The 15,258-nt window shown below is 49.2% G+C and overlaps 1 protein-coding gene across 10 annotated transcripts in view; it reads right to left on the reverse strand.

The window, feature by feature from the left end:
• Positions 1-12,895: 12,895 nt before the first annotated feature.
• Positions 12,896-15,258, reverse strand: part of CD177 (CD177 molecule) — a 60,851-nt gene continuing 58,488 nt past the window's right edge. For 9 of the 10 annotated variants that reach the window (XM_040457246.1, XM_040457248.1, XM_040457242.1 and 6 more), the window contains 4 exons: positions 14,584-14,721; positions 13,731-13,916; positions 13,463-13,597; positions 12,896-13,209 (listed from right to left, as the gene is read on the reverse strand). In XM_040457246.1, coding sequence (XP_040313180.1) covers positions 12,989-13,209; positions 13,463-13,597; positions 13,731-13,916; positions 14,584-14,721 — 680 coding nt within the window. In that variant the 3' untranslated portion in view covers positions 12,896-12,988. Of the gene's footprint in view, positions 13,210-13,462; positions 13,598-13,730; positions 13,917-14,583; positions 14,722-15,258 lie in introns of those variants that run through there. The other variant, XM_040457251.1, reaches the window with a different exon arrangement.

Consider the following 15,258-nt stretch of genomic DNA (forward strand, 5'->3'; position numbering starts at 1 on the left):
AGTTTGAGCCCCGGGGTAGGGCTGTGTGCTGACAGCTCAGAGCCCGGACCCTGCTTCTGATTCTGTGTTTCCCTGTCTCCCCGCCCCTCCCCCACCCCGTGCACTCTCTCTTAAAAAAAAAATTAAAGTATGCAACTTCATAAGCTTTGCCATATGTATGCACCAGAGAAATCCCTCTTACATGCACATAGTGAATGTGTCCCTTACTCTCAAAAATCTCCTCATGCCCTCTTTATTCTCTTCATTCAGCCCCTCTCTCTCCCTCCTTCCCCATGTCCCATGAAACCTTATGTTGGCTTTTGTTGTTATAAATTAGTTGGCATGTTTTGGAACTTTTAAAAGTTGAATCGTACAATGTGGTTTGGGGCAGGGGTTTGTTTCTTTACTCAGCGTGGGTTTTTTAAAATAGTTTTTCAAAATGTTTATCTATCCAGTGGAATAAAGACAGTCTCTTCAGCAAATGGCGCTGGGAAAACCGGACAGCGACATGCAGAAGAATGAACCTGGACCACTTTCTTACACCAGACCCCAAAATAAACTCAAAATGAATGAAAGACCTAAACGTAAGCTAGGAAGCCATCAAAACCCTTGAGGAGAGAGCAGGCAAAAACCTCTTTGACATTGGCCGCAGCAACTTCTTACTCAACACGTCTCCCGAGGCAAGGGAAACCAAAGCAAAAATGAACTATTGGGACCTCATCAAAATAAAAGACGTATGCACAGTGAAGGAAACAATCAGCAAAACTAAAAGGCAACCGACAGAATTGGAGAAGATATTTGCAAACGGCATATCAGATAAAGGGTTAGTATCCAAAATCTATAAAGAACTTATCAAACTCAACACTCAAAAAATGAATAATCCAGTGAAGAAATGGGCAAAAGACGTGAATAGACACTTCTCCAAAGAAGACATCCAGGTGGCAAATAGACACCTGAAAAAATGCTCCACATCACTCATCGTCAGGGGAATACAAATCAAAACCACACTGAGATACCACCTCACACCAGTCAGAATGGCTAAAATTAACAACTCAGGCAGCAACAGATGTTGGTGAGGATATGGAGAACCAGGAACCCTCTTGCACGGTGGTGCAGCCATTCTGGAAAACAGTGCGGAGGTGCCTCAAAACATTAAAAATAGAACTACCCAGAAGCTAGCAATTGCTCTGCTAGGTATATATCCAAGGGATCCAGGTATGCTGTTTCGAAGGGGCACATGCACCCCAATGTTTATCGCAGCGCTATCAACAATAGCCAAAGTATGGAAAGAGCCCAAATGTCCATTGACAGATGAATGGGTAAAGAAGACGTGGTGTGTGTGTGTGTGTGTGTGTGTGTGTGTGTATAGTGTATATATGTATAGTGTATATATATATATGTATATGTATATATTGGAGTATTATTTGGCAATCAAAAAGAATAAAATCTTGCCATTGGCAACAGCGTGGATGGAACTAGAGTGTATTATGCTAAGCGAAATTAGTCAGTCAGAGAAAGACAAGTATCATATGACTTTACTCATATGTGGAATTTGAGATACAAAACCAATGAACAAAAGGGAAGGAAGCAATAATAATATAAACACAGGGAGAGGGAGGGGGACAAAACATAAGAGATTCTTAAATACAGAGAACAAACTGAGGGTTGCTGGAGGGCTTATGGGTGGAGGGTGGGCTAAATGGGTGAGGGGCATTAAGGAAGACACTTGTTGGGATGAGCACTGGGTATCATACGTAGGGGATGAATCGCTGGAGTCTACTCCTGAAATCATTATTGCACTATATGCTAACTAACTTGGATGTAAATTTAAAAAACAGAGAGAGAGAGAGAGAGAGAGAGAAGTCACAACTAGCCAATATGAAAACATCAGACATTTAAAGGTAACGACGGAATGTTATAAACGACTATATGCCAAATTTGAAATGGACAAATCACTAGAAAAATACAACTTACAAAACTGAATTCCAAGAGAAAATCTGATAATCCTATAAATCCTTTAGTTAACCATTCTACTGTTTTGCTAACTTTTCTCTTTAAACTTTTTGTAACTGTTTTGCATTTGCAACCATACTTTAAGCAAAATATGTGTGTGTCTATAAATAGTTTATGTAATTCTACATGTAATGAAAAAAATAAGGGTAAAGAGTAAACATACATAAATTTAAAAAAATAAAATAAAATGTTTATTTTTGAGAGGGAGGGGGAGGGGCAGGGAGAGAGGGGGAGGAGTGGTCTGAAGTGGGCTCTGTGCTGACAGCAGACAGCTGGACATGGGGCTCGAACTCATGAACCGTGAGATCGTGATCTGAGCCGAAGTATGAGGCTCAAAGCCATCCCGACGTCCTTGAAATGGGCGTGTGCTTCCATTTCTGTTCTTTAGAGATCCACCTAGGGGTGCGGCGGGTGATCACGTGTTTAATTTTTTAAGGAATGTGGCACACTGTTTTCCAAAGTAGTTGCTTTTACTTTTTAATTTTGCTGTCTTACTTTTATTTCTTTTTTTTTAATTTTTTTTAATGTTTATTTATTTTTGAGACAGAGGGAGACAGAGCGTCAGTGGGGGAGGGGCAGAGAGAGAGGGAGACAGAGAATCTGAAGCAGGCTCCAGGCTCTGAGCCATCAGCACAGAGCCCGATGCGGGGCTCGAACCCACGAACCGTGAGATCATGACCTAAGCCGAGGTCAGGCGCCTAACCGACTGAGCCACCGAGGCGCCCCTGCTGTCTTATTTTTAATTTTTACTTCTTACTTTTCATTTTACTTTAATTTTACTTCTCACTTAGCAGTGAATGAGAGGTCCAGGTGCCCCATATCCTCAGCAACACTTGGCGTGGACAGTCTAATTTTCTTAGCCCGTCTAACGTATGTGAAGTGGCATCTCAGTGTGGTGTTAGTTTTGGTTTTGACCATGAAAACGTTTTTCATTTTCTTTTATCTTTATTCTCTTTTTTTTTTTTTACACTCCCTATGAGCTCTAGCCTCTTAGTAGCGTTCCATTATATGTATGCGCTACATTTTCCTCAACCATTCATCTGTCGATGGACACCCAGTTTGTTTCCACGGCTTGGCTATTGTGAAGAGGGCTGCAAGGAACCCAGGTGTGCTAATAGCTTCTCGAGATCTTGATTTCAGTTCTTTTGGAGAAAATAGCCAGAAGTGGGATTGCTGGATCGTATGATAGTTCTATGCTTAATTTTCTGAGGACCCTTCATACGGGTTTCCATAGTGGCCGCACCATTCTGCATTCCCACGAACAGTGTGCAAGCGTTCCAATTTCTCAACAGTCCTCACCAACGCTTGTCTTTTTTTTTAACAAAGATTTCTTACGTTTATTTATTTGAGAGAGAGAGAGAGAGCTGGGGAGAGGGGCAGAGGGGGAGAGAGAGAGAGAGAGAGGGAGAGAGAGAGAATCCTAAACGGGCTTCAAATCTAGCACAGAACCCAAGGGGCTTGATCTCACAACCCTGAAATCATGACCTGAGCTGAAATCAAGAGTTGGACGCTCAACTGACTGAGTCACCCAGGTGCCCCGTCTTTTTTTTTTTTTTTTTAATAATAGCCATTCTAACAAGTGTGTAGTAACATCTTATTGTGGTTTTGATTTGCATTTCACTTTTTTCTTATACCCTCTCACCATTGGAGAAAGGTCTATTCAAGTCTTCAGCCCATTTAAAATCAAGTTATTTGTTTGTTTGCTTGTTTGTTTGTTTGTCTTTACCATCTGGTTGCAGGAGTTCCTTATATATGTTGCATATTAACCCCTTATCTGATACGTGGTTTGAAAATATTGTCTCCCATTGGGTAGGTTGCCTTTCCATTTTGTTGACGGTTTCCTTTGCTGGGCAGAAGCTTCTTAGTTTGATGTAGTCCCACTCGTTGATTTTCATTTCTGTTGCCTGTGCTTTTGGTGTCACATTCGTGAAGTCATTGCCGAGACCAATGTCATCAAGTTTTCCCTTATGTTTTCTTTAGGAACTGTGTGGTTTTGGGTCTTGCGTTTAAGTCGCTCATCCATTTTGAGTTGATTTGTGTGTGTGTGTGTGTGTGTGTGTAAAGTAAGTGTGCAATCTCATTCTTTTGCATGTGGATATCCACTTTTCCCAACATCATTTGAAGAGACGATCCTTTCCCACTGTGTATTTTTTTAAATGTTTTCTTTTTGAGAGAGAGGATCCAAAGTGGGATCTGTGCTGATGGCAGAGAGCCTGGTGCAGTGCTCGAACTTACCAACTGTGAGCTGAAGTCAGACCCTCAACCGACTGAGCCACTCAGTGCCCCAAGGCTATAATTTTTAAAAGGCGCAAATAGGGGCGCCTGGGTGGCTCAGTCAGTGAAGCACCTGACTTCAGCTCAGGTCATGATCTCATGGTTCATGGGTTCGGGCCCCCGTGGGGGTCTGTGCTGACAGCTCAGAGCCTGGAGCCTGCTTTGTTTTGGATTCTGGGTCTCCCTCTCTCTCTGCCCCTCCCCCGCCCGTGCTCTGTCTCTGTCTCTCTCAAAAATAAATAAACATTAAAAATAATAATAATAATAAAGAACTCTTAAAAAAAATCAGTTGCCTGACAGAAAATGCATGGATTTATTTCAGGATCCTCTGTTCCGTTCCATTGTTCTGTCTTTCTGTCAATACTATGACTGGAATGATTACCGGTTCCGAACTCCCATTTGGCTGCTTGCCCCTCAAAAATCGACACTTGCGAGACAAGCGATGATGGGTAAAGAAAGGTTGGTTTATTCCGGAAGCTGGCAACCTGGGAAGACGGCGGACGAATGTCCCAAAGGCCATCCCCCCCTTCCAGGGGGAGCGGGGTGCAGGGCGGTCGAAAAGAGAAGGCGCGGAAAAAAGGGGAGAAGAAGCAGGTGCCCAGGCGGTGAGTCGTAGGTCGACGTGACCCTGAACGGACTTGCTAGCATCACGGGCACCTGTTTCAGCTGTAGGCAGGTCTTGTCTCCTGGGAGGGTCTGGTCCTTCCCTCCTCAAGGTTCTCACAGAGAGTAGGTTAGTTCTGCTAAAGGTCAAGTTAATAACGTATTGTACCCCTTCAGTTTACCCAGGGTTACAGGGCCAATGTATTCAATAAAAAAAGGTGGGGGGGGGGAGAAGAAACACAAAGTCTCTTCTCAATCCAGAAAACCTCTCCACACAGGTGGAAGAGAAAAAAAATAAATAAAAGCTTTAAAACGTTTATTTATTTATTTTGAGAGGGAGAGAGAGAGAGAGAGAGAATCTCAAGTAAGCCCCACACTCACCATAGAGCCTGTGACAGGACTCGATCCCATGAACTGTGAGGTTATGACCGGAGCTGAAATCAGAGTCGGACGCTTAACCGACTGAGTCACCCAGGCGCCCTCAAAATAACCGTTTTACGATGGAATAGGCATTAAACCGGAATGTGATGTGCACCCCAGGCGACCCGCCAGGCAACTGTACGGACAGAAGGCAAGCTCCCCCCCTTGTACAGCCGGGCAGACACGACTCATTACAGAATGTTCTCTGTCTGAACAATAGTCCTCAAATAAGAGGCCTGGACGGCACCATTTATCATACAGAGTTCGTCCTAAGTTAACTTGGTAATCGGGGGTGACCATCTGTGTTAGTTAACTGGCGGTATCCGAAGGAAAGATCAACTTCTCCTACCATTATGACTAGAGGTAGTTCTGTAAGCTGGAAGGAGGTGACCACCCTACATCAGGTTCCTACCCTTCCCCGGATACTGGGGATGAACCGAGCTAGACTGAGATCATCTTCGGGCACTGTCTTCCCTGCTGATTGTATTTCAAGGAGATGGGTCCTACGTCCTTGAGAAAGGCATTCCTGAGCTGTAAAGGGGACAAGAGACCTATTTATGTTTTCAAGATTTACCTACATCCCAAAGAGAAATAATCTACTTACAATTATACATTTCCTAAAGAAAACACTTCTGAATGGGGCGCCTGGGTGGCTCAGTCAGTTAAGCGTCTGACTTCGGCTCAGGTCATGATCTCCTGGTTGGTGAGTTTGAGCCCCGCGTCGGGCTCTGTGCTGACAGCTCGGGGCCTGGGGTCTGCTTCGGATTCTGTGTGTGTGTCTCTCTCTCTCTGCCCCTCCCCCTCTCATACTCTGTCTCTCTCTCTTTCAAAAATAAATAAAACATTTAAAATATCATTAGAAGATGCTTCTGAAAGAAAGGGGGCTCTTTTTCCCTTTTTGCACCAGGGAAAATTAATTTTTCTTTTCTTTTTCTTTTCGATTTGTCACCCTGTCAGGGGGTGACTGCAGGAAAGAAGTGATGTATCATATCAAATGCCACAAAACTGGCCCGAAGAGTGGCTGGCAGGGGGTCAGCGACCTTGGTAAAAGCAATTCTAGCGAAAGGGGAAGATGGAAAGACGGATGGGTGAGTCAAAGGAGAACACATAGAAGCTAAGAAAGGTATCCAGGGAGTTGAAGATGCTTGTCTGAGAAGAGAAGAGGCGGGACAAGCAATGCAAGACCAACGAAGTGATTTTTTTAAAATGGTTTTTATTCATTTTTGAAAGACAGAGAGACAGAGCATGAGCAGGGGAGGGGCAGAGAGGGAGAGGGAGACACGGAATCCGAAGCAGGCTCCAGGCTCCGAGCTGTCAGCGCAGAGCCTGTCCCAAGCTCGAACCCACGAACCGTGAGACTGTGGCCTGAGCCGAAGTCGGACGCTCAAACGACTGAGCCACCCAGGCGCCTCTGTGATTTTTTTTTTAAGTGTCTTCAGAGGATGTGTAAGTATGGGACACAGCCGGCACAGACGGGGAAGAGGAAGGCTGGCAGAGCAGAGACGCCTCCCCCACCGCTATCCCAAGAGGCACCATCTTGGGGGAATCTCTTGGGAAATGGCCATTTTAGGTTCCTTAGAGTTCAAGTCTGTGGTGCAAACAGTCAGGGTTTAGGGCCAGGGTCAGGGCTCAGCCTGGTCAGGAACTGGCTGTGAGAGCATAGTCATGGTCAGAATGTGAACTTGGGTGGGGTCGGAGTTAAGGAGCTTCTGATTCTGGGATCAGATTAGAGGTCAACGTCCAGAGGACAGAGGCTGGTCTTCAGCTACTATAAACCTAAACTTCATGCTGTCGCTTTTTACTGTCTGTTTATCCTTCTCCATTCTGTAGCTAATTTTCTTTTGCTCGGATCTTTCCATTTGCTTTTTCTCTCTTCCTCTCCTTCCACCTCTTTTTCTTAACCCCTTTCTTGTCTCCTTCATCCTTTTCTTTTGCAACTCCTGTCCCACCGAATTTAAACAGCTTTAAAAGCTGGTTCTTTGTTGGGGTGCCTGGGTGGCTCAGACTCTTGATTTTGGCTCAGGTCATGAACTCATGGTTCATGAGTTTGAGCCCCGCATCGGGCTCTGTGCTGCCCGTGTGGAACATGCTTGGGATTCTCTCTCTCCCCTCTCTCTGCTGCTAACCTGCTCACATCTCTCTCTCTCTCTCTCTCAAAATTAATAAACAAACAAAAAAGAATGTCCTCAGATTTAAAAACCCAAAATATTTTTCTAAAAAGTTGGTTCTTTGTTGATTGAAATTGACTTTAGACCCAATGTGAATAATTTAGAAATCAAATGACCATAATCTGGCTCAAGTCTCTGCAAATAAATAAAACCTAAATTCCAATTATTTTTTCTTCTGGTGTAGCCCACAGTTCACTTTTTTTTTTTTCCTTTTTCCTTTTCCTTTTTTTTTTTTTTTGCAATGGATCGGTCACTTGCAATTGATTTTTAAAATCTTGTGACTGGTTTCACAAATCCAATTAGGCAAAAACCTTACTTCCTGTAAGGGGAAATCAGACTTGACTAATCCTCATGCTGGCGCTAAAAGAAGGAGAATTGCCATGTTCATAAGTGCAGATACATTTGAATACTAAATGGTAGGGACAGCAAACGATAAGCCATATAGGAAATAGCCATAACTTAGGAGAAGGACCAACCATTAAAAACCTCAAAGGAATTATATTAGAAATTAACCCTTAGACTTCGGCCACAAAAGTCTTCCAGTTGGAAATGTCAAAATAGTCTTCTAAAATAACTCCTGGGTAATTATATTTAGAAATTAATGGCAGTAAGAGCATCTGTTTCTAATTTTTTTTAATGTTTATTTATTTTTGAGAGGGAGAGACAGAGCATGAGCAGGGGAGGGGCAGAGAGAGAGAAGGAGACACAGAATCCGAAGCAGGCTCCAGGCTCTGAGCTGTCAGCACAGAATCTGACACAGGGCTCAAACCCATGAACAGTGAGATCATGACCTGAGCCGAAGTCAGACGCTTAACTGACTGAGCCACCCAGGCGCCCCAAGAGCATCTGTTTCAAACCCAGCCCACTTTCTATGGACTATTTTACAATCTCCAATGGAAGAATCACAGTGCAGAACTCCAGGCTTTGGAGAAAATCCGTGCCTCCCTCTGCAGATACCAACCTGAAAATGACCTCCCGGCTTGTCTTTGGGCCACTGGAATCTGGATGCTGGGTGCACTGGACTAAATGTGTGGGTCCCACCCGATAATTCGTATGTTGAAACTCTAATCCCAGTGTGAAGGTGTTTAATGCTGGAGCCTTCGGGAAGTTACCAGGTCATAAGCGTGGAGTTTTCGTGAATGCGATTAGTGCCTGTATTAGTCAGGGTTCTCCAGAGAAACAAAACCAACAGGGCATATAGAGAGAGAGATAGGCTAAGAACTCCCATGATCTGCCGTCTGTGAGCTGGAGGCCCAGGGAGCCAGGTGGGTGTCATTCCAATCCAACCTCAGGCCTAAGAACCAGGAGCCAATGGTCTAAATCCCCAGTCCAAATCTGAAGGCCAGAGTATAGGAAAGCTGATGCCTAAGGGCAGGAGGAGCTGGATGTCCCAGCCCCTGCAGAGCTCAGATCCCTTCTTCCTCCACCTTTTTGTTCTATTCAGGCTCTCAACAGATTGGAAAAGGCCCCCTCACATCCATTCAAGTGACATTCTGAAGGCTTCTGGAAACAGCCTTGCAGAAGCACCCAGAAATAACATCTTACCAGCTATGTGGGCATCCCTTAGCCCAATCAGGTTAAAGATACAATCAACCATCACAGCGCCCTCTTAGGAAGCAAGCCCAAACTGGTTAGCTCTCCTTCAGCCACGTGAAGATGCAGTGAGAAGTGTTATCATCTGCAGCCCACAAGGGGGCCTCCCCAGAGCCATGCAGGCACCTTGACCTTAGACTTCCAGCCTCCCAAACTGTGAGAAGTGAGCATCTGTCATTGATAAGCTCTAGAAGGCCAAACTGACAGGGTCACCTGGCCACGAACGCCAAGGGCATTGTGACCTGAACTGCCCATCACATCCTGGATGAAAACTACCAAGCCATGACATTGGGTGTGCACACAGCATCCATCATCCACAGAAGAGGCATGTATGAGATCAGACTCAAGCACTAACACAAGGCAAAGGCGTATGCTTCGACAGATGGCTCAGATGCCCATGGCACCTGCTCCTGATGCTTTTCCTTCCACCGACACCTATGGGCTTACGGATAGTCCCTGTGATCCCAGAGAAGAGAAATAATAGACCAGGTTTATAGATAGATCTGTACGATGGGCTGGCACCAGGCAGTGGGTACATGCTGGGTTAGCCCTGCACCCATGTGGTCCTGAAAGAATAATGTAGGGAAGTCCTTCGGGTGGCAAAACCTCAGGGCTCCACCTTGCGGGACAGAGGGACGTCCTTAGGTCCACTGATGCACGGATCCATATGAGCCACCTAGCCAAGGACTTGGAAAGAATAAAAGTATATAAAAGAAAGAAAAGACTAAAAGGATAAAATGGATACTGGGGAAGATACGTGGATGGTCCTCTGGGGGTAGACACGGAGCGTGAATCTTCATGACCCACGCCGATGCCCACCAGAATGCACGCACTGAGGAGTGGTCCCATGGGCAGGGGTGGAAGCTCCACACGGTTACAACACATGGGCTACCTCTCCTCAAGGCCGACCTGGGTGTTGACTGAACTCAGGGCCCAAACCAACAGAGGCAGAGGCCAGTGCGAAGTGGCTCATGGTGTCGTTCTACAGCAGGACTACACAGGACATACCCCATCGTGGAGAGGGCTAAGCTTTACCCTTATAGGGACTGGCACATACCATGGGTTCCCATTTGCCTTCCTTGTACTCAGTGCTTCTGCCAACACTACCATTTGGGAACTTAGAAAATGCCTACAGGGGCGCCTGGGTGGCTCAGTCGGTTAAGCGGCTGACTTCGGCTCAGATCATGGTCTCGTGGTCCGTGGGTTCGAGCCCCGCGTCGGGCTCTGTGCTGACAGCTCAGAGCCTGGACCCTGTTTCGGATTCTGTGTCTCCCCCTCTCTCTGACCCTCCCCCGTTCATGCTCTCTCTGTCTCAAAAATAAATAAACGTTAAAAAAAAAATTTTTTTAAAGAAAATGCCTACAGTATCCCACGAGGTAGTGAGGTAACTAACTTACACAACCATGGAGCTCAATGACCTTCCCAGGTGCCCCATTACAGAGACGGGTGGCTCATCGGAATGATGGAACGGCCTACGATGGCTTAGGAGGACACCAGGTGAGAGACAGCACCCTGTCATCTATCAGAAATGGACGTCTCAAACCAGTGCTCAGTCTATGGTGCGATATCCCCCATAGCCAGCATGCAGGGGTCCCGTGAAACAAGATCAGAATGAGGGATGGGGAGCCTGGGTGGCTCAGTCGGTTAAGCGTCTGACTTCGGCTCAGGTCATGATCTCGCGGTCAGTGAATTGGAGTCCCGCATGGGGCTCTGTGCTGACAGCTCAGAGCCTGGAGCCTGCTTCGGACTCTGGGTCTCCCTCTCTCTCTGCTCCTCCCCCACTCGCGCTCTGTCTCTCTCTGTCTCTTAAAGATGAATAAATGTCAAAAAAAAAAAAAAAAAGAATGAGGGAGAGCCCCTCCCACCAGTGCACTCGATGACCCACTTAAAGAATTCTTGCCGGGCGTTTGGGTGGCTCAGTCGGTGAAGTGTGTGGCTTTGGCTCAGGTGGCGATCTCGCGGTTTGTGAGTTCGAGCCCCGCATCAGGCTCTGCGGGGTGGTGTGGAGCCTGCTTGGGGTTCTCTCTCTCCCTCCCTCTCTCTCTCTCTCTCTCTGTCTGTTCCCCACTTGCGTGGTCTCTCTCTCTCAAAATAAACAAACAAAAAAAAAAGGATTCTTGCTTCTGGCCTCTGTGGCCTTGGGATTGAGGTGGGTGGGGAATCCATTGTAGTTCTAAGCAACTGGAAGCCACGGCTGCAACCTCGCCATTTTGTGCTTACCCGCGCCGCTGTAACAGAAGGTGGGGTCATTCTGCCGGTCGCCAGATGGAACCTGACCACCAGAGGGTGGAAACCGGATGACAACTTCGTATTTCAGGGGCCAGTGGCCCCGCTCGATGGCAAACTGCAGACAGCCAATGAAAATGAGATCATCAGACCCCCACCCCTCGTAAGAATGATTTGTGTCACACAGCAATTTGTTGTGAGTAGGCGTTGGCAGGTGGCAAGAGGATATGGAGCGTGCGGGGGGAGAGGGCAGTTCTGATCACCTCCCGCTATGCACCCAGGACCTTTGCAGCTTCGTTTTACGTGATCTTCTCCCCCTCCCCCCATCTTCCTCTCCCCACAGCACTTGAAGAAACAGGTGTCTATCACTGTGAGAGTCCGACGCATCGTCATGAGCACACCGTGTTCCTGTGGTTAAGTAATGGATGAGAATTGAGTGTCTTCTAAATTGAGGGCTCTGGTTTTCACCTGGACAAAGGAAAGGACGGAAGAGCGTGGACCGGGCTGGACACTTGGCTTCCTTCTCCAGATTCCGTCTCCCCTTCTCCCCCTGCTCTGCGCCTTGCGCGGCAGATCCATGGGACCTCCTATAGGAGGGCTCAGTCAACAGAAGCCCCTAACAGGAGACCAGAGGGAGGACACTGAGTGAGGCTGGGGTGGTAATTCCTCAACTCCCTCCCTACAGAGTGATCTGGGTGGCTTTTTTTTTTTTTTTAATTTTATTCACTTTTGAGAGAGAGAGAGAGAGAGAGAGAGAGAGAGAGAGAGACAGGGCACGAGCGGGGGACGGACAGAGAGAGAGGGAGACACGGAATCTGAAGCGGACTCCAGGCTCCAAGCTGTCAGCTCAGAGCCTGACGTGGGGCTCAAACTCATGAACCGCAAGAGATCACGACCTGAGCCAAAGTCGGCCGCTTAACCGACTGAGTCGCCCAGGCGCCCTTTTAGCCTGAGATCAGAGCGCCTACAAGGCAGCCCTCTCTCGACCTCCCCCACCTACCCTTCTCCCTACAGAGTCCAGTAATGGTAATGATTTCTCCTCGCCCTTCTCGGGGCCCAGGGGGACGACAGAGACCCAGTGAGATCAGCCTCAGGAAACCGCACCAACCTTTTGTTTCTCTACTCCGCACAAACCCTAAGTCAAGTTCCTCAGGCGGGCTGAGCCCCCTTTGTGCTGAGGCCCTGCCTGCTCAGAGAGAAGCCTCACGGGTTGTAGTGCAACGCCTCCTCTCAGGTCATGGTGATGCCCAGATTCCTTGGGCCGGAACATCCTGACGCCCCTGCTGCCACTCAGTCTGGAATGAGGCACGGGCAGCAGGCCGGTGAAGGAAGGGCTTGAGATGGTGAATCTCTCACCGAGCTCCTGTCCTCCCCACGTCAGATCTCCGCGGGTCCTGCCCTCCCCTGTCATAGACAGACCCCAGCATTCAGGGAAAGGACGATGCCTTTATTATCGGACACAAGTGGCCACTCCTTGACTCTCCCAGAGGGCAAGTTCAGCCGCTCCCAGCGGCGTGTTGTTATCAGGTCACGGAGGTCTGTGGGGGTGTCGAGGCACGGAAAGAGGAAGGCAGGTCTGTGGGGGTGTCTCCATGATCATTCATGGAGAGGACAAGGAAATCATTCAACGCCCAAGGCTGTTTGGTTATGAGGTCAGAGGAAAAGTTGGCTCGGGGAATCAGCAAGGAGCTGAGAATCATCGGGAAATGGGCTCAGCAGAGAGGCATCCCACACCAGAGGGCTAGGGACAAGCCAAGTCCCACCACCCAAGCCAGTAGGCGGGTGGGGACAGCTCCATCTTGGAGAAAGGGCCCGAGCGGTTCCTCCGAATTCTCAGCCACGGAGAAGATCCCAATTTTCTGTGTATGGTTCAACAAGGAGCTGGAAGCTTCGGTCACGCAGCCCTGAATATGGATTTTAGAGGTGATCCCACCTAGAGAGTGAAGATTGAGTCAGAGAGGTTTCAAAGGACCATACCCTTAAATTCCTGAGACCCACGGAATCCCAGCCCCCTCAGATCAGGAGGCAGGGCTTAGTCCCCTCCTCCCTCAGAGCTAGAAACGTGAGTTCCCAGGCCCCTGTACCCTCAGACCCATGAGTCAGGGCCTCAAGCACCCTCCCACCTCAGAACCATGGAATCCAGGCCCTCAACCCTGCATGCTTGGGACCTGGCCATCGGGACTCACCTCCATAGAGCCTAATGTAGCCGTTGTAACAGTGAGTCGTGCCGTTAGGGCACGTAACGTTTTCCGGGTTTTCTGGGCACGGGGCAGAGCCCCGCACACAGATGGGACACTGCAAGTCTCCCGGGGTGGGGGCAGCTGAAAAGTAGAGAGAAGGCTGGGGCGCACGGCTCTGCTCCTAGCTGTAGCCACCCTCCTCGATCCCCAGAGTCTCTGTGCCTCCCCATCTCTCAGTGTCCCCAGTCCCACCCGACCCCCTGGGATTCCATACCTGGACGAGGGAGAGAGTTCAGTAGGACGCTGGTACTCCTGGCCCTGTTGCACCTGTTGGAGGAGCAGAAATGGGCATAGGAGGCGACCAGCACTCCGGGGGGCCCCGAGTGTATGGAGACAGTCGGGGCATCCTGCGGCCTGCCCTTGGTGCAGCCTTTGCTTCCCACTATGACTGAGCTCTGTCCTGAGGGGTGAGAGAGAGCAGAAGCTGGGCTGGGGGAGTCGGGCTCTGATGAGCCAGGGGCTCCCTGACGCCCGGCAGGCGGATGGAGGGGTAATGCCAGTGCCTGATTACAGGGCACACGGAGCGTAGGGTGAAGGCTGGGGCCAGAGTCAGCTCTGTGGCGTTTTCGTTCTTCCTCGAATGTCACTCGCTCGGTACGGCCTCCCAAGAGCCCCTGTTTTCCAACGGCAGCCTTCGCCTCGCTCTCCCTGCCTCCTTTCCCGGCCGGGTTGCCCTTGTCTTCACTCCCATACCTTACTCTGCTGCGTTTGTATTTCTCGCTGCCTCCCCACTGGCACGTAACGCTGGAGGAAGGAGGATACGAAGGGTCCACGGTGCCACCAACAGTGCCTGGCACACGGCAGGCGCTCGATAGATCTCGAGTGACACCGGCGAGGTGACTCTGTGCCCGCTCCGTTCTCCGTCTCCCTCACGTGGCCTCTCGCGAGGTAGCAAGGGCGGTACTATGGTTGCTGTCACTTTGCCCCGTTCCCAGAAGGGGGAACCCAGGCACGGAAAGAGGAAGGCAGGCCTGAGCGTGAGGGGAACCAGGCAGGAAGCTGGGGGACCTGACCCAGGGCGGGGAGACTCGGGAGCCCAGACTTGCCCTCTGCCGCAGCCCACGCACCTGCCTCTACCAGCAGAAGAGTCTCCTCACACACCTCCCCAGGGTCACAAATCTTCTGAATTGTGGTCCACCTGATGGGCATCCGAGACAGGTTTCGACCAGTGTGTAACTCGCTCCCCCATTCACAGGTCAGAAAAGCTGCAGAGAAGGAGATGGCAGGGTCCGTGTAAGCCAGGGAATCGGCCACACCTTCCCTCCGGGTCCCATGCGTCCCCAAGGCATTCTCCAGGTGACCCGGCCACAGAGTCCTGCCACCTTAGATTTAGGAGGGACCTTGGAAGTCGGAGTCCCATCCACATCCTTCGCCCTGTTTTTGCCCGAACGTCCGCAGGAGCCTTTCTCCACGACCCTTGAGGAAGGCTATTGGGCGGGACGGGGACAACGGCTCCACTTCCTGTGTGGCACTCAGGGCTCTCACCTGGATGAGGAGGGGAGCCTGCCCCCATAGATTTCTTTCAACTGAGAAACCCTGTGTTCCGGAGCAAAATACTCAAAATGCCTAGGGCGTACGGAGCCTTTACTCTGCGTCTGAGCCACACCCCCCCCCCGCCCCCCTGCGGCCACCGGGATTACCTCACAGCCACCTCCAGCCACCATCATCGCCCCATTGTCCAGGTGGGAAAGAGGGCACGGGGGTGGCTCAGTCGGTTAACTGTCTGTCTCTCGGGTTTGGCT

Source organism: Herpailurus yagouaroundi, unplaced genomic scaffold (genome assembly GCF_014898765.1).
Source record: "Herpailurus yagouaroundi ecotype Mexico unplaced genomic scaffold, PumYag 220, whole genome shotgun sequence".
Lineage (NCBI taxonomy): Eukaryota > Metazoa > Chordata > Mammalia > Carnivora > Felidae > Herpailurus > Herpailurus yagouaroundi.